Here is an 18,585-nt window from a genome sequence, read left to right as displayed (position 1 = left end):
TTGTGGTTTCGATGGCCGTCCAGCTGCTCGTATAAATATCCATTGCCAATAAGAACGCCGAGTTTATTTTACATTTTATTGTATAATTTTCGGATGTGGTTGGCAGAGAAGACGAAGACCGTTCTGACTGGCATAAATTAACGCGTGCAACTAAACGAAAATAAATAAATTTCGTATTTACATTGGGGGTATATTCCCCGAGTTCCGCTCGGTTGCCCATCAGGTATGTCGAAAAGATCGGGAGACAATGGGGCGGTTTTCACAGAGCTCTGAGTGGTATGTATGCAAATCGAATCGCTGGCAAGGGGTTAAGTTTTGGTTGGGCCTCAATTTATGGTTATTAACACAATATTTGTTGTCGCTCCCTGGTTAATTAGCGGGCGAGGTCGCTTCTGGGAAACGGATTCGAATGGTTCCCAAGCAAATGGCCCGGCCAAAAATCAATTAAAAGCGCACGTGACGTTCAACTACCCACATCTGCATCCTTTCCCGCCTTCTTGTCAATTCCACTTGGGTGTTTTTTTAGTTGACCAAGCACTTCCTGTCCCAGGGGATTTCCCCGAACGACCGTTAGCTGGCCTTGTGCTTCCTGCGGATGATTAAAATATCTAAAAAGAAGGAGCGTGGGAGCCACTCTGACTTTGAAATCAATTTCCCTGGCTTTAAATTCGATTGATTTATCGCTCTGCGGGCTTCAATTGATTTTTCTATTTTTTTTAGAGTGGAAAGGAGGATTATCAAACTGTGATCTATATTCTTTTGGTGGTTAGGGTGGTTAGGATAAGGGGCTTGCCAAATTGAAATGTTTACTTCGGCTTAGGGTTGTGTACTCGCCCATTAAATTCGTTTTGATTTATGCGAGACAAGTGCCTAACTGATCTTGTTAAAATTTACGAGTTCCCGAGAAGGGTTGCAACTGTGAGAACTGGGGTGGTGGCAGGGATTATAAGGGTTCGTGATGTTTGCTTTAAATATTGTTTCAAGAGATACTTTTTTTATGTCACACACACTGACCATACTCAAAGTTTTCAGCTGAAAATGGAAACCACACACTGGTGAGACAACAAGAAGTCTTCAATCAGGTCTATTCACTTTTTTTCGGCCTGTAACTCGTTTATAGAGAGGAGCAACTACAGCAGGTAGCTTCACTTTCTAACAATGATTGGTTGGCAACCTTCTCTTTTCGGTTTCTTCCTCCGAGGAGTAATGAGCGCTTTTTCAAGTTGATAATTACGATGAAACAGCAGAAACAGGGGCAGAAACAGAAGCCGAGATTCGAGAATACAATGGCAACCACAGCTCATTTGGTTAGCCCCAGAGGCCTCTGGCCAAGATGATTTGTCTTTTCTGGTCAAAAACTTCGGAGGACAGAGGCTTAGGTAAAACATTTGTTTACACATGAAAATACCAGTAGCCGATTTATACAATTAAACAAAGATCCGCGAGGGATCCAAAAGAAGGGCGGCTAGAATGAGTGATATTCTGGGAGCAGCGTGGGAAATGACTTATGTAACTAACTGGTTGTAAGGTGTCTCTCGGATTCCCAGAGTCTTATTAAGTACCATGAGCTGGTTATAATTTCTAAGCTGATTTGGGGGAGACCTTTTGCAAATCAATCAAGGGCGCAGCGAATCCCCTTGACACCTCAATTACAAATGCAAATGGTGGGAAATTGGCAGAGAAAATTTGCTAAGGGGAAAGAGTAAAAATATATCCCATAAATATTAAGAACTTGTCACCCACATGCCATAAAGTTTTAAAGAAATTTAAAAGAAATTTCCATAAAAACATAAATCACTTAATAAATGAAAAACCATTAAAGTGGCAATTATAAGCTGTTTCACAGTCATAATAAAATGAAATTGCCTGTTAATTAGCAATTATGAGGGCACACTTTATCGCTTGCCAACGGATTAATGTGGGGTTAAGCCCATAGGCTCCCCAGTAGATTGCTGGAAGCTCAACCCTCTGAGGCATTTGGCGAATCTGATGGAGGAGCTGGCAACCACTGGCCAGGGAATAATCCAACCACCATACCATACCATATTATAGATCTCCAGACCCGTCGCCCGCACTTACTTGCACCACACTCTTGCTTTCATGTCGACCAGCCATTATAATTATGGCGACGAGTCTGCCGCTTCTTTCTCCTTCTACTTCTCTTGGGCATTTTCCAGAGCTCTTTTCATTACATTTAATGCCACAAAGGAATTTGAAAAGCATAACAACAACAAAGGAATACTTCGCTGCTGACGTCGCACTGGTCGGCCAAGTAGAACTCGTGGATGTGCACTGAGAGAAATTTATTTTTTAAGAACTTTTAAAAGATAGCTTTGGTTTTTTATCTTATAATAAAAGGTTTACTAATTATTTGAATATTTTAATGGGATAAACAAGATTTAGTTTATTAGGTATATCAAAAAATTATAAATAAAAATTACGAATTTAATTTAAAATGTAGAAGGTTATAGGAAAGTACTAAAAAAAGAAACACCTCAATGGAAAATTTCAAAAAAGCATCACAAATATTAATCTTATATTATTGAATTAATATAAAACGATTTTTTTGCAATGAGTCATTTTAAATTTACTAAATAATTTCCAAATCATCATAAAAAGTATTTTCAAAAGTTTAATTATTTTTAGATGACTTTATTTCTTTCACTGCACAAAAAGTTGGGGAGGTGGCTGTGGCACTGGATGGATGCGGACGCGCTCGGTTGACTTTCATGGATCAGTTGGGGCGGGCTCGCAGCTCCACAACTCCAAAGCGGTAGCATATATCGCTGTTTGTTCTGGCATACACTACTATACTATACTATACCATATAGTATTTGTTGCTGTTGCCTTTGCTTTGGCTGCAGTCATTACCGGCATGACAAGCACAAAAATGCGTCGTCGTTCGTGCGCAGACGGTGCCGCTGCCCGCAAAAAACTAAAGTTGCATTTAACTAGTCGAGGAATAGGGCTTGGCTGGGCCTTAGTCCATCCACTAGTTACTAGTTACTGCAACTATGCAAGGAGGGCCCATCGATTGATGGACTTGCAGTGAACTCGGTTGAACTTCCAGCTTGGATTGGACACACGTGTCCAAGTCGGGAGCTGATTTCCATATCTCTATCTGGCGGACGCACTTGGCTAGTTTGGATTGGAGATACGAGTACTTAGAACTAATCTTCCTCTTCTAAATGCTGCCAGGCGTTTCGACAGCAAAAGATCAAAGGGGCCAACGAAACGAGCCACTAATTTGATTTGTTTAGTAAAAAGGTTCGAAGTCAGCGCTACTGTTTATAAGATAAGGAAGAATGTATAGAACTAAAGGGTATAATATTATATTAATTATGTAAAAAAAACTTTAAATATTCGGTTTTAAATTGAAGAAAAGTATAAAAATATTTATACGATTGAAAACTGATATTTAACTGATTTAACTGATATATATAATTTTCATATCTCTTTTACTAGCTATCGCTTTTGAACTTCTCTAGTTTATCTAACAATTTTTCTCTTCAATTTATTTATGTCATTTAGACAATTCGGTAATGCTAATCATCTTCTCTGCCCAAAAGTAACGTCGAAGCAAATCAATTTTAATGTTCTAGCCGCACATGAACTATCAAAGCAATTATGGCCCGCCAATAACCTGAAATCTAAGCCCAACTATATTTGGCAATCGTCGCTATCGACAACATAGGCCGCACCCCGTCCCAGTTGAGAATGCTTCGACGCCGACAAGTGGTCAGGTTTCCAGTGCCGAAAGTTCCAGCGATTGTTGCCGGGCCAGTGAGCAGGCTTAATCTCGGATCTGCAAACCCGAAACGAATGGCACACGAGTATCAGTTTAAGATTTTTTAAATCTGGCTAGCTGTTAATCATAACCCAAAAAGTGCTGCAAAAAATGTACAAACTGCTTTCGACTTCCGTTGGGCAACTCATCCTGTCTGGGATGGGAACCGGGGATCCCAATTCCGATCTCGGGTTTCGATCCTCCGATTCTGAGGCTGGACAACCGCAAAGTGGAAACGGAAGTGTCGCCGAGCGGACAGGTAGAAGATGCCCTCTATTAATTGTGACCTTTAGGACTCGTCGTCTGGCACAGAAACCCAAGTAATGCCGCTGCAACAAACTAAAATCGAGTCTGCAACCAGTTGCAGTGCCACTTTTTGTCGCAGTCTGGCTGGGGTTTTGTGGATGGAGCTGGTGGCTGGCGATCATTTAGCTGCAAAAAGGCAGCTATGAATGGTAAATGGCAGTGCGGGCCACTCTGCAATTACATGGCCAGCTGCCAGTTGTTTTGCACTCCGAAAGGGCGGTGAGGGGGGAATAGAGGATATAAGGTATAAGGTATAAGGTAGTTTCACTCATCACGTATTGGGAGGTAGCATACATGGGCATACTTAAGGGGCATTAATGTGGTTTATCATCGGGCAGCCACTGAGTTCGATACGGGCATGTTATGACAAGGATGAGATGTGGACAAGGCTCGAGCTGAACTGGTTGGGAATTCTTCATTCACTTCCCCTTCGAAGGGAAACGCGATGCAGTGATGCTCAGGTGGATTCATTAATGGTTTGCTTCTTTATAATATTAATATATTAATTAATATTGGTCTCAAAAAAAGTGTATTTTTTAAAGTTTAGGTTAAGATATTTGATACAAGTTCAGAAGCCCCAGTTGTTCCCCAAATCCCAGCACTTCCTTGAAGATTTCCATCTATTTTTTCTGGAGTGTAGCTCACTGCAGATCATTAAGACGCCATGCCAGAAAGAGATGGCCAAATAGAGAGAGGGGCCGAAGCAAAGTGCACATCCGTAGAAGGACATCTGATCGCTTTTTGTCGTGGCATTACACAACCGCAAAGTATCCGGGGGGATCAGTTGGGGGGCTTTGGGGAGGGAGTGCAAAGAAGATGAAGATGAAAGTGCATACAAAGCACTGACTGAGTCCCCAAGCCGAAAGTTGTTGTTTCCACTATTTCTTTTGCACTGGGAAAAATACCATTATTTTAAAGGTATCTTATATTAGATTTTACAATTATTTAGCACCTTTATTTTCTGTATCACTATGCATGTTAAATATTTCTAACTAATTGAAGGTCTATTAGAAATGTATAATTACTAAGTAGATTTATTTTTCTTTTAAGGAATATTACCTATTAGAATATTAAATCATCAAAACATATTTTTAAAATATTTATTAAAGTTCCTTTTTTTGTAAAATCCCTCTTAATTAAAGCAGCTTAAAAATATAAATGAGTCATTATGAAAACTGAATTTCTTAATCCTTTTTTCCCTGTGTTTTTGTGGCTTCCTGCAGCTTACGACGTGTGACGACATGTAGAACTAATTGTCGTCCCCTATGGCAAGGTAGCCTCGGCGCGGAGGAGGCGGCGGAGGAACTGGGGGGCAGGTCCAGAGGACCAGGAGGGGAGCTGGAACTGGAACCGACTTGGCAGCAACTCTGGCTGCAATTGGCTGCACCGTTCGCCTTGTGACAGGCATAAATCAGTTTTGTTTCAGTAATCGGCGCAGCAAGAAGTCAGTCGAAGTCGAAGTGGAAGTCGAAGCCACCTGTCGGCAGCTAAATATCATGGTGATCTTGAGATTTTCGCGTGTGTTGCGTCATAATTGAAAATGATCGCGGTGTGACACCTTAAAAGGTATTCCCAATTGTGGCAGACACTCTGCTCTTTTTTTCGATTTTTTTCGGACGTCAACGGCGACAACTTCGCCAACGAGTTAATTAGAGTTCGGGTCGTGTGCTCGGGGAATCGAATTGTTTGGCTGATTTATGTTGGATCGATGGACAGGCATTCCTTGGCCAAAAAAGGCGCAGCAGCAGCGCTAGATGAATAAACCAAAAATTAGCAACATTTAGTTAATGCACATAAATAAGATACGACGAGATTCGATATTGCGCGACTCCAAATTGGGCAAGTCGTTCGTGTGCCCCGAGATCTCTGGGATCCGTGTGGGCAGAAGTCTAAGTCAAACAAACAAAAAGAAAATAAATGACGAGTTTAAATAACACTAACAATCGGCTTTGTTGAGGCTTTGGTTGGTTAATGAGCGGTACCCATATTTGGCCAGATCGAAGTCGTCTCAAGATGCCCGCCCCGCCGAGCACAGTGAAGCCTGTCTCTGGTCACACGACCAAGCTCACGAATGGCAAATCCAGCAACAGTAACACCACCTTAAGCAACTCCATCGCCCATCTGAGCGACTCAAGGACCAATCTCACTGTCAACACGCCCACCACCTGCCAGCGATTAAGGTATGACACTTTTACAGCTCTTGGTTTTTCGGTTTTTGATACTGGAACTAGATTATCGGGCCCAGAGCCGAAAAGTTCCCTCCGATTCGATATTGTCGTGTTAATAAATTATGCTAAGGCGTGGGGTCTGCCGATTCACCGTGTGTTAGGTACCATCTATAGAGTTTGGCTAATTGCGTGTCTGCTAATAAATGGAATTTGTCAATGTAAATTATGGCAGAACGGATGGATTAATCCGTGTGTTTAAGTTTAAACTGAGAAAGGGGAGTTTTCTTACAAACTATGTTTATAGAGCATGTCAAACAATACTTTTTTATTATTTGGAATTTGAATGAAGAAGAAAAATCTCTAACTTCCCATTATAAATTTTATTACTAGTATCTACATCACTATTATTCGGTAACCAAAAACTTAAAGGATGTTAGACAATTTACATATCATTTGTTATACGAAATTAAAAATTCACCAAATGTATTAATCTTTTATTGTCTTGCATTCCCAGCGAAATGTTTCGGCGTTCGATTGCCAGCAGCACCCAGTCCAGTTCCAGAGAAAATACCTACGAGGAGGTAAGATAAATATACATATGAATACAACTCAGATGATCCTTAGATAAGCCATTACCGAATTTCCATTATAATTGTAAATGTAGATCAGGAAAATTATAAATGAAGTGTTGCGCGTGAAATATCTTGAGAAATACAAGGGGAAATACAAATCAACCCCATAAATGGAAAACTGATCATTCTTACCTGCTCTTTTGTGGAATGCCCATCACAATTCAGCTAATTAATCAAACAAAATGCCAAGACAAGACGAAAAAGAATTTCGTGAAAGGGGAGAGAATTCCTGCGAAGTTTCCGTTACCCCCAGGAAAACCTCTCGAATTTCCAGGCGTTCCGAGTTGATTTGCTTTTCATAATAAAAATCTTTTAGCAAGCCCATCAAGGGAAAATAATTTATAAACATTTTAGGGTAGATGAAAGGCGACTGCCTACTGTGTATCTGTATCTATGGAGGCTTACGCATCGCTATGTATCTATAAGTGCGCGGTGTGTAATCCGAGATACTTTCGGGAGGGGGGGTCTCCTTCACCCAGGAGCAGTCGATCGATTTATAAACAGGCCGACGCGCTCAAGTGTGCCAGCTGCCGCTCGGATTCATAATATCTTTAAGATACATATACATACCTTTCCTATTGCTAAGAAGCTGCGAGGACTGCCAGGACCAACGCATCGAATCCTTAAGGTCGGCAGGCATTGACCTGCTTCGGAATGCCAAGCGAAAACATCTGTCGCCCTCAAAAGGGATCGTCTTGGCAGTTACCATCCATATATTTATGAGTCTCGCCCGGGTGTCCTTTTTCGTGTTGTTACAGGCGTCGTCCTCGATTTGGCGCGCTCAGTTCGTTAGCCCAACGAAGATCAGGTCGATTCCTGATGGAGCTGCATTCTATACAGGTTTTCCTGCTGCCTGATCGAAAACATCTGCCTGAGCCGCAGTAAGCGGGTCCTTTCGATAGCCAGTCGAATAATTGAAAGTAATTTCCCTGCACTCCAATGATGGCAGCAAGGTGATAAGCCAGTTTAGTCGCCGGTATCCTGCAAGGATTGTTGACGGTTTCCGGTTGACGAGAAAATCTTTATGGCCAAACCAAGTACTGTCTGAGCTCAGTACGATTAGAAACTTATCTGAAATCTAGGGTTTTTTCTAATCTTAATCTCAAGAGGTCTTAAAAGAAGGGTTAATAATAGTATTTATATGTCAGGAAACTTTGTTTCGGATTATTTCTGTAATATATTGGAACTTAGAATACAAAGTTCTTAAAAATGTAGGCTTACACTTTGGAAATCTTTTTTGCATTTCCATTAACGTGGCCATATTCTCGCATTTTTAGTGCACTTTTAAAGAAGTATCCCCCTGTTATTGAACATGTGTTCTTTGACTCCACATTACATAATAAAAGTGTCAGGCCAGAAGGTATTGTCCACAAGTTATTTGAAACCAAACGACCGCAAACTCTGGGCTCTCCATCGATATCTATGTAGCTCCACTGCGTGAAAATGTATCTGGCAGATACAGTCAGCCAGACAACGCGTGTAAAACGCATAAAATTGCAAATTACCGCGCTCGAATGCATTTCATATGACGATTTCAAAGCTGCAGCTTTGATTCGATTTCATTTGAAGCTGGGAAACCGCAATGGCAGGCGGGCATTGGAATCGGAGACGCAGTTGGGATGCAGATACAAATGCAGATGAAGATGCAGGCGATCGCAGCTCAAGTTGAGCGTGTGGCAGGCAGACGACGATCTCTAATGGGCAATGGCATCATAATCATCATCATTGACAGGCGGTCTCATGTTGCATTTAGCAGCGGCCGCTGATAGATGGAAATGGGAGTTAGTGAACCCCAGCCCAAATCCCTCGTTGGTTAATCTTTGGAAAGTGCAAGTGAGTGCACTCCAGTCAAACATTCCTCTATGTGTCGTTTGCCTTTTATTGCAGCGACCTAATCACAAATCAAATATTTTTGTACGCCTCGAGGGTTTTATGGCCTCTGCTCCGCTGCGGTTCATCGTCTTTGGATCTGGATCGGAATGGGACTGATTGGGTGCCCTCAAATATTTGACTAGACCCTGTGGATTCGACTTCTGTGTGTGGGACTCAAAATATCCGACTTTGGCTGGATTGATAGCCTCTAATCAGTTGCTCTGTTTGTTGTCGAATGGATCCCATAAATTACACTACTTTGCATTCTTCAAGTGCTCAAAGAAAAGGGGTGACGAACCTGCTTGAAAAGTATATTTAATTTCGATGCTTAATTGTTTGATTTAGAGGTCTGCATGAATGCATTCAAACTGACAAATGAATCACTCATTCTTAAAACTTGTATAAGTTTTTCTGTATTCATTACTTTAAATATGAGTGAATGCAGTACTTGTGACTGTATTGCCAAATACTGTACTCACTTTTCCAGACACAGTACAGTATATTGTGAATACAGTGTTTTTGGTGTACAATAACTCATTGTACAGTGAATGAAGTTTTCCCAAAATTACAAGGCCTACTGAATTTATAAAATTTTAAAGCTTGCTTATTTCTTTGTAATATTGTAATCTATCCACTAGCAGAATAACTTAAAACCTAATGAAAGAGACAAAGTGTCGTTAGTCATAAAATATTGACGGATTTATTAATACATTAATCGCTATTTAAGACATTTTCATTAATGCTGTCGATGTTGGAGTTTAAAAACATTATTTTGTTGACCATGTCTTCAGTCGAAGCAATTTTGGAACGCTTTGCGGAAATTAGATTTTTTGCAATTGAAAACGCCCTCTCCGACGGAGCGCTACTTGCTGGGACCGCTAAGATTTGTAGGCCTAGTTTGTATAATAATGGAAATTGTTTCTTATTATTAAACCACCATTGCAGGACATTAAAGTCGTCACTGTACGAGATTTTAACGTGTTTATATGTTTCGATTTCATCATTAATTGTATTATAAAGGCTATTGCTTTGGATTGGTTGAGTGTAGTCTTCAAAAACAGGATCGATTTGTGGATTAGATTGAGTTATGGAGTCTTCGTCTTCTGATGGGCTATTGCAATACAAATTTGTCATAATTTCTTTACAGTCATTAATGGTTTGTTGTTTTTCTGATTCATTGAACTGCGATAATTTATTAGTTGGCGGAAATAAAAATAATGCAATGTTATGAAACTTTGTTAAATTTGGTTCAACCACAAATTGCATACAATTTTGTATCGCAATTTTGCACTTCTTCACCACTTCTACATCATTTACATTAGTATTGGATAACTTTTGTAAATTCTTAATGTAGGGTATAGAAAGGTTCAAGGTGGGATAGGTATTACCCTCCAATTTTTTTGAACATGTTTCAAATGGAGCAAGAAGATTTGTAAGTGCCGTTAAATCACTTAAATTTAAATCTGCAATCCTAGACGTTTCATTCTTTTCAATTAATATGTTGGTTATTTCAAGCCAACTAGATTCAATTGACTTGAAAAGATAGAATACCGTATTCCAACGCGTTGGACAAAAGCTTTTAAGGGAAGATTTTAGGTTGGAATTTTGGCCCGATTTCTTAAAATATTTGACTATTTTGCTGCATTGATTAACAATGTTAAGCAGCTCGGGGACCTCGTTCACAACCTTTTCGATTACATTGTGGATCAAATGGCAGACACAATTAATGTTGTTAAATCCTCGAAATGCGGCTTTCATATTGGCTCCCCTATCTGTTACAATTATTGGGCTATCGTCCTCTAGGTTACATCCAAACTCATTTAAAATGTTTTCAACTTTGGATCTAATGCGATCTCCTACAAAAAGTTAGTTATTAATAATAATAAACCAATATTTTCTTGACTTCGAATTCCTTACCAGTACAGGAAACTCCATCCATTGATTTAACTGCAAGCAACCTGTTTATAAGAACTCCGTTCTTGATGTAGTGAATAGTGAGGCATAAATAGGACATCTTATAAAAATCGTCAGTCCAAATATCCGAGGTTAAACCATAACCAAACATTTTGTGTTCCAAAATTTCATTTTTAATCTCATTGAAATGAAAATCGTATAGCTTTCCAATATTACGAGAAATGGTGGTCGGGTGTGGAAGTAATGTGTCAAGATTGACATTCTGGCCATAGGTGGCGCCAACTTTTAGCAAAAATTGAGAAAATTTTTTTAGACCAGAGTCTTCAATTATGTTGAAAGAACGGCCATTCTTCACAGTCCATTCGGTTATGATTCGAGTGCAAGTTTTTTTTGTTGTAGATTCAACTTCGACATCTGGTTTAAGGGGCTTTTGAGCATTGGCCATAATGTAACATTTATGTTTCACCATATTCGATGTGCTTTTGTCATATTTATAAATATTGGAGCACACTTTACAGGCAACGAAACTATTAATTTCATGGCCATTACCATCCAAAATTTTGGCAAAAGTGTCCCATACTTTGCTTCTGCCACGCTTAGTCGAATATTGAAATTCGCCACTTAGAAGCTTTGCCTTAGTAGTGGCGGTGTCGTACTGAGGAGGAGATGCTGAAGTCTGATTGCAAAGCAATACATTAAGATTACAATTTTCTTAAAAAGATTTTTAACACATAATACATACAAACACATATTTTTGCGAGTAGACACTTTTGCCTTGACTAATTTATTTACCAATACATACATATGTACTGAAGCCGGGACAAACACAAAAAAGTAAGCCAACGGTATTAATTTATCTTCTAAAACAAACCAATCTTCAACGTGCGTATACTCAATGTACCATTACAAAAACTTACATTTTGCGAAGAAATAATATCGCACTCGATATTCTCATTATTAGGCAAATCCATTTTCCGTTTTAGCTTCCGACAACTTTCACACTACTGCACTTTTTTTTTTACTCAGAGTACAGTACTGTACAATAGTAATTGAGACGACACTCAAAGTATTGTTCAGACTGAGAAGCATACACATAGTATTAAAAAAGTGTTGCAACTCTAAAATAGTGTACTCAGTTACTATCGGTAGAGTGGGTACTCTCTACAATATTGTATGAGTACACTAAATGTGAGTACAGTGTACAGCTGTACAGTACTGTAAGTTTTGAAATAAATACATTCATGCAGGCCTCTAGTTTGATTTATGGCAGGAAAATGGAAAATTGTAATACCCATTTATTTGAAAATTTTAATGGAAGTTCCATAATAAATCTTTTGTAATTACCAAATAATAATTGAAAATCTCTATTATAACTTTAAGGTTTTAATATAATATTATTCCAAGATTTTATTCTTTTCGTAACTTTACTAATAAAGTGATATTAAATGTAAATACTTAAGCTTCTTTCAAGTTTCCCGACATGATCCCACGGATTTTCCACCCTTTTCCCTGTCAGATTTCCCACTTGGCTAGACCAAATAAGTGTCACCTTCAATAACGGTAGAGGTTTTCAATTAAGGAGATATCACAAGTCAAACATGCGATGGCTGCATGGACTTGGGTCATGTGCATTTCATTACTGTCTTCTATATAGTATCCATAAGGTTTTGAGGAGATCCGCCCCCCGACCTCATTAAAATGCAAACAGTTACGATATCATACCCAGCGATCCCCCGATCCTCCGCTGATCTGGTCATGTTATTATTAAAAACACCTAAATGGGTCGCCAAGAACCGGGCACTGCGAACTGGGGATGGGTCGTGTGTCCGTGTGCTTTGTAGTGCAGCACGTACAATAAATTAGTGACATTATAAAAAAATTAAAACGTGAGCTCCTCTAGCCGAACATATTTTGACAATAATAAGCAGCTTTGTGTGCTGTCTTCTTGTTTCTTATATACTTATGTATGTAGGTAGAAATGGTATATTTCTCGAGAGCCGCAAATTCGGAACGCAAACAACGTGACATGGGGATCGAGATGGGTTGGGGTTTCTTGGGTTTCTTCGGTTTTCCGAGGGGGCCTGTGAATCCGTTTTGTTTGCCTCTGCTTTATGCGTTTTTATGTTTTATAGGCCTCCTCATTAGCATGCCGATCACGAGAAGCTTATAATTTTGAACTCTTCGTCTTTTTTTTGGAGTGGAGCGGCTAGGACAAGGCACAATTGTCAATAAAATTGCTGAACCGCCTGACAGCACGCACTCGCAGCACTTTGAGACATTTTACGGCGACTCAGAAATCCGTATCTTAGCCCCAAACAATTAACGAAATAAAAAGGCCGCTCGGCTGAGATCCCACGCTTTTTTTCGAGCGGCTGGAAATGTACGGCATTTAAATAATTTTTCGATGCCAGCCCACACAGTCACCGCAAGCTGATTATTTGTATACATTTTATTGTTGAAATTTATATGCGAAAAATGCATACATGCGAACCGAGCCAGAGATTCATTCACAAATTGTTGGCGCATCTCTAAGTCATAATCGTATACAGCGGAAATACAGAAGACACAAAATGCTAGATACGAAATACACGAAATCTACCTGAATCTCAGAATTCATGGCCCGCGAACTGGTGAATGAACTGAGGAAATATCTCCCTACCTCGGGATTTTTCTCCACACCCAATCTCTGGGCCATTAGCAGCTTTTTAGCCGGAATTATTTAGTCTCCGTGGCCGCACTTGACTTTATCTTTGCCCAGCATGTTTGGAAACGGAAAGTCCTGGGATGCGAACATGTTTTGCACACATTTCGGGCAAATCCTGTGTGGCCTTTGACCTGCAGGTGGTCCAAAAGGGCATTCAAATGAAGGGTGCAGGGTGCAGAAACTCGGGGAAAATGACCCACAGCTAAGGCTATTAGGACTGATTGATTTATCAGCTAGATAAGTTATGAAAAGATTATTCGGCCAACAAAAGAAAGATTATATTTGCAAGTAAGTTGTCAAGGTCTTGAGATCTTTAATATTTTCTTGTTACTTATAATGGGAACTATCTTGTTCACAATAAACTGATTACCCCTTGGCTTCTCGCAGATAAAACAACTTTCTACTATGGCTTTCCTCTGTTTTCAGGCAAAAGAAACAACAAATCTCACAGCATTTCCTCATTAGTTTTTTGTTTGCGGCACAATGGAAGTTGGCCCAAGTTGCGACTGTCTCCTCCACTGATGATAATTAAATCAACGTTGCATGACACAACTTAATCAAAACTGAGCCAAACTGAAAGTGAATTCGGCTGGCAAAAAAGAGAGATACATAAATGAGGTCAACGAACACGGTCCAAGTTGTCAACCGGCACTGTAGGCAGAACCCATTAATGTTTCTTTGGGTCTTTGAATAGTTTCCCCAAAAAAACAAAGACTAAGCTTTGTATCTTTTTCGTATCTCTGCCACTTTTATCAGCCCATTTACGTGCCAAATCAGCGGGTGAAAGTGTTGCAAAATGAGCGAAACGAAATAGCGAAATTACTCTGAGGTGAAAATTGTTTTTCCTCGCTCCACAAGGAAGGAAAATGCGCTTTGCTATGGAAAAAAATTGCACCCAGAGCAGACGCCTCCAGTTGTCTTTGGAATTTTCCCACACTTTGCAGGTGGACGTGTCTGAACTTTGATTAAACAGCCCGCGTTTCCACTGAGTTTTTCCACCAATCTGAAGCAGGGTAATAAATGTATAACATTCTGTAATGGCTGGTGTGGTAGCTTGAAAACCGATCTCTGAGTCATGCTCGATTAGTCAGAAGAATTTTTGGACAAGTGAACGGCCTGCCTTTGAGTCACTCACTCACTATTTTCAACTGCAAGAGTTTTCCATTTACATTTCCCGCGCTGCCCGGGGAAAAACTAAGCGTGTTCGCATTTAATGAGTGTCACTTTTATCGATCGCGGCGGTGGCACCTGTTTCCGTTGCATAATTTCGTTGTCCAGACACCAGAAACACACGACAGTTCCTTCCACATTCGTTTGTTCCTTGGGTTACCAAAATATTTACACATTTCTGTGAGTAAACGAAGTAAACAGGCGCTAGTTCTGATGAAGTTGCGAGGGAGTGTGGCAGGTGTCTGTAGGCACCATTTGTAACCCGATAGAGCCAGTTTAGAACCTAATGAGGGATCAGTAGATACAACAAATAACTTGGCTGCTAATGAGTAAAAAGAAGTAGAAAATGACCTGGAAAATGTGCATAATAAATGCCTTAATTGGGTTAAAAATATGGCTATAGCTACCTAAAACATACATTTATTTACATTTTAATTTATATATCGTATAATTTTTGTACAGAATATAAAGAGCAGTATTATTGAGATGTTAAATTTTTGTTATGGGTTTTATATTTTACCATTAAGATAAAAGACTTAATATATTTTTAGCAATATATAAACTTAGTTAAATTACCCGATCAGAACTTTACTTGAACAAAACGTATATCTTCAAAGAAGCCTTGACTAATAGAAACACAATTGCTTGGCCCATAAATCTCGCTACCATATCAAGAGATCTTTCCCAGAACTGCTTTTCGAGTACATCAGAGAGAGAGTACACCTTATATACTTTTTTGCACTGCTAACCATCCGCAACTAATGCGGCTGTAGGAAAGATAAACTGCACCGGGATCTGAAGGATCAGCCGTAGACGGAAGGCCCGGCGTGTGCGGTTGGCCAGGCTGTTTATTGTTGGGAAATCATAAAAGATCATAAATAAATAGCAGAGCACAGAAGATTTACATTTGCCGGGGACTGTCGAGGGTCGGTCACACTTTAATTGCCGGAGATAAAGCGAGTCTAAGCGGATCTCTTGGGCTGGGAAACGTACACACAGAGTGTGGTCCATTCGGGTCCAGTGATTCATGCTGATCTCTCTCGTTCCCTCTCGCTTACTTTACAATATCGCCATCTCACTCCGGGTAATTGATACCCGAGGTGTTGATTTGTAAAACAAAAAACTGTTTGCTTATAAACAAAAGGCCTTGTTATGTGCACGAGTAGCAAAGGCAGTAGGGAAAATAACAACTGAATTTTCGGGAATTTAGATAAGAAGCGAAAATGTTTTCATTCGAAACTGGGAACAGATAAAGTTGGTTTTGGGTCACACCCAATGGCGGTCCGAAATCCCAATGGCCCCCACCCAAAATGCAAATCAATGAACCATTAGCTAGGGAATCTGTGTAGAATTGAGTGTTCCCCTTTTTGAACCTCTGATGTGGGTCTCTCCGCATCTCAGTGACTGACAGCCTGATTGTGGGTCTTCAGTAAGTAACATACCCGACTGTTTCACTACCAATCTTTTTCTCTTGATAAGGCAAACCGACTTATCAGCGAGGGGCCTCAAATATTTGATCTGCCTGTTATGATTTCTTGTACAAACGCCGAATGTTTATGCAAGATTAATGGTCAGGCGCACGCCTTCCTTCCTCGTAAAAGAGCCCTCATCCCCTGCCGAAAGTTAAGTTCGTATACAAATTACATCACCGCCGACTTTTCTCTGATCTTGAACTATTAATTAGGCAAATTTCAATTTGATTTGTGGGCTGGCTAAGCAGCGGATGTAACTAAGTGGAGATAAAAACTGAGATCTTAACCCGGGAATGTCTGGGAGTGGGAAAAAGCTTTGTTGTATGGGTAAATCTTAAAATTCGACATTATTATATTGGGTTTCCAAAGAGAATTATAGAATGGAAAATATTATTATCACATGAATGTTTTTTTATATTTATAAACGGAAAACCGAATTGTTTCATTTTTATGTGGCAATAATTTCCCGTCCATAAAAAATAAGAAAATGATATTATGTATCTTAAAAGATATACACAAAATGAAATCTGGATAAGTCCACATAAAGAAATCTTTCTCTACACAAAACGTAAAAAACTGGATACAAAAGAGCACAAATTCCTTTGGCTACATGGCACATTTGTCCGGAAATCTGCACACAGCAACTGACATATTGTCAAACATCGGCCATGGAGGATCCTTTTGCTACGATCCTGATCCTCTTTTGTGCGACACCTTTGGGAAACTGTCAATAAGCGAGGGCATTGTTCGATCCCAGCCAAATGCAGCTGCCTTTCGCCATCGAACTGCGAATCATTTCCTCGGCCCCGAGAACAAAGCCAGGCAACAGGATCCGGCAGCAAGGACATGTGGCAGCCAGAGGACAGCTTATTGGCCAGGCAGAGAAATCAGAAATCGAACGAGAGCATCTGCATCTGTCATGGCCGACATGTGCCGGCAAGATGCGAATGATTTTTGGCGGTAAAATGGAATTAACACAGGATTTTCGGTACGAAAATGGCCGAAACGGGGGAGGGCAATACTAATTACTTTAGAGGCCAGTTATTTGGCAGACCGCAAATTTTATTTCATTGGAAAACCCGTTATTATAGAAAAATTTTACCCTTTTTCCAAGAAAAATTTTAAATAAAACTGAATTTCAGAGAACGAATAAATTATATTGGTTTTTAAATTGGTATCTGATATGTATGTTATTAAAGAAAAAATTATTATTATTTAAATTTATAGATCATCATCATAACCCAGACTTTATTTAAAAATTTTAAAATATAGGTACTTAGTATTAAGTAAGCCCTACAATCCATTGAAGATCTGGTCACCCTGAGGAAACTTTCAGCTGGAACCGGGGCTAAAGCTGAATGAACTCATTTCGCATTGCTCATGCTGGCTCAGCTTCTAAGCGGCTTTCTGGCCATTAACAGAGCGAGGAGAGAGCCAACTCTTCGCTCTTTCTCCGCTCAGCTCTCTCCTCTGGGCCAGAAAAAGAAGCAGCAACATGAACGGCAGCAACTTTTCTTGGTTTTATGGCTCTTTTTTTCGGCAACATGCTCAGTCAACCTTGGCAAGGCCGTTGTTGCCGGTTTTTATGCTGCCTGTGTGCGTGTGAGTGAGTATCTGTGAGTGGGCCCCTGTGGCTGTGTGTCTTTGCGTGGGTTTTCTTCGGTATGCGGCCAACGGAAGTCGGGAATGGGTCATAATCGACATCCCTATTCCTCTGGCCCCTCGACTCCTCGATCCTCGATACCCTCTCCCCCTTTTCCCACTCCTGGCCAACAGATGTTGTGGCCCTTTGGATAATTGCACTTGGCAATGGCTTGTTGGCATCATTAGAGCCGAGTTTGGGTAAATATAGCAATTACAGTATCCCCAGCATGTCCTGTTGCCAAATTGAGCGGAAAGCCCATTGAAAATGGAAATGGGCATAGGAAATCGAGCGCAGAAATTAACAGCTTTGGATATAGTGGGGTAAAATTGACCCAAGGAAATGGGTTGGAAAATGCTGCAAGTTTTAGCTTGGAAATTTAGAATTAGAAATTTATGCCAAATTCAGAAAATGTTGTGTTCGTTTTTTCATCACAATTCTGCTGCGATAGGTGCCAGACTTAAAAGGTTAAGTAATGAAAATTAGTATTAGGAATTTATTCAAAACACAGAAATTTTGTAATGCGATTTATTGTCGTAATTCCGTTTAACTTCATTTTACCACTGAATAAATTGCCAATTAACTTCTTTCACTTTTGTATTTTAAAATTGAGGAATGCCAAACTATAGAAAAACATTAGTTACAAAAAAAGATTACAAATATTAAAATTCCCAAAAATGGTTAAACATTGGATCGACCCCCATCGACTTGGCGTTAATGATCTTTTTTAAATATTGCACATGCAGTTTCAAAGAGAGTTTCATCATTTTACTCAATCAACCACTGTATAGCCCTTTTCAACCACCGCACAGTGGTAGAAATTATAAAAAAAGTAATTTCTAAAAATTACGTATCCGCATTGTAGGTTTTTTTAGTGTGGTGGAGTTAATACCCTAAATATACAATGTAGACAATGCA

At 39.8% G+C, this 18,585-nt stretch overlaps 2 protein-coding genes and 1 long non-coding RNA gene across 3 annotated transcripts in view; 1 reads left to right on the top strand and 2 right to left on the bottom strand.

The window, feature by feature from the left end:
• Nucleotides 1–18,585, bottom strand: part of LOC138912520 (uncharacterized) — a 38,498-nt gene that overhangs the window by 7,221 nt on the left and 12,692 nt on the right. The window lies entirely within an intron of this gene.
• On the top strand, nucleotides 6,012–7,077 carry LOC138914172 (uncharacterized). The gene is made up of 3 exons (XM_070219376.1): nucleotides 6,012–6,273; nucleotides 6,776–6,842; nucleotides 6,926–7,077. Exons 1-3 carry the CDS (start codon nucleotides 6,065–6,067, stop codon nucleotides 7,001–7,003), a joined length of 354 nt encoding a protein of 117 aa, XP_070075477.1. The 5' UTR covers nucleotides 6,012–6,064; the 3' UTR covers nucleotides 7,004–7,077.
• Nucleotides 6,737–7,228, bottom strand: LOC138914188 (uncharacterized). Its single transcript, XR_011420056.1, has 3 exons — nucleotides 7,026–7,228; nucleotides 6,898–6,964; nucleotides 6,737–6,832 (listed from the first exon to the last, which is right to left on the bottom strand). It is a non-coding gene; the product is annotated as an uncharacterized lncRNA (long non-coding RNA).

The sequence above is a fragment of the Drosophila takahashii genome, chromosome 2L (assembly GCF_030179915.1).
Source record: "Drosophila takahashii strain IR98-3 E-12201 chromosome 2L, DtakHiC1v2, whole genome shotgun sequence".
In the NCBI taxonomy this organism is placed as follows: Eukaryota; Metazoa; Arthropoda; class Insecta; order Diptera; family Drosophilidae; genus Drosophila; species Drosophila takahashii.
Note: the sequence above shows the minus strand (reverse complement) of the source record. Positions and strands in the feature narration are given on the sequence as shown.

Coding starts and splice junctions, on each gene's coding strand:
- LOC138914172 (XM_070219376.1), top strand. CDS start 6,065: ATGAGCGGTACCCATATTTGGCCAGATCGAAGTCGTCTCAAGATGCCC. Junction 6,274..6,775: donor ACCACCTGCCAGCGATTAAG/GTATGACACTTT, acceptor TTGCATTCCCAG/CGAAATGTTTCGGCGTTCGA. Junction 6,843..6,925: donor GAGAAAATACCTACGAGGAG/GTAAGATAAATA, acceptor TTGTAAATGTAG/ATCAGGAAAATTATAAATGA.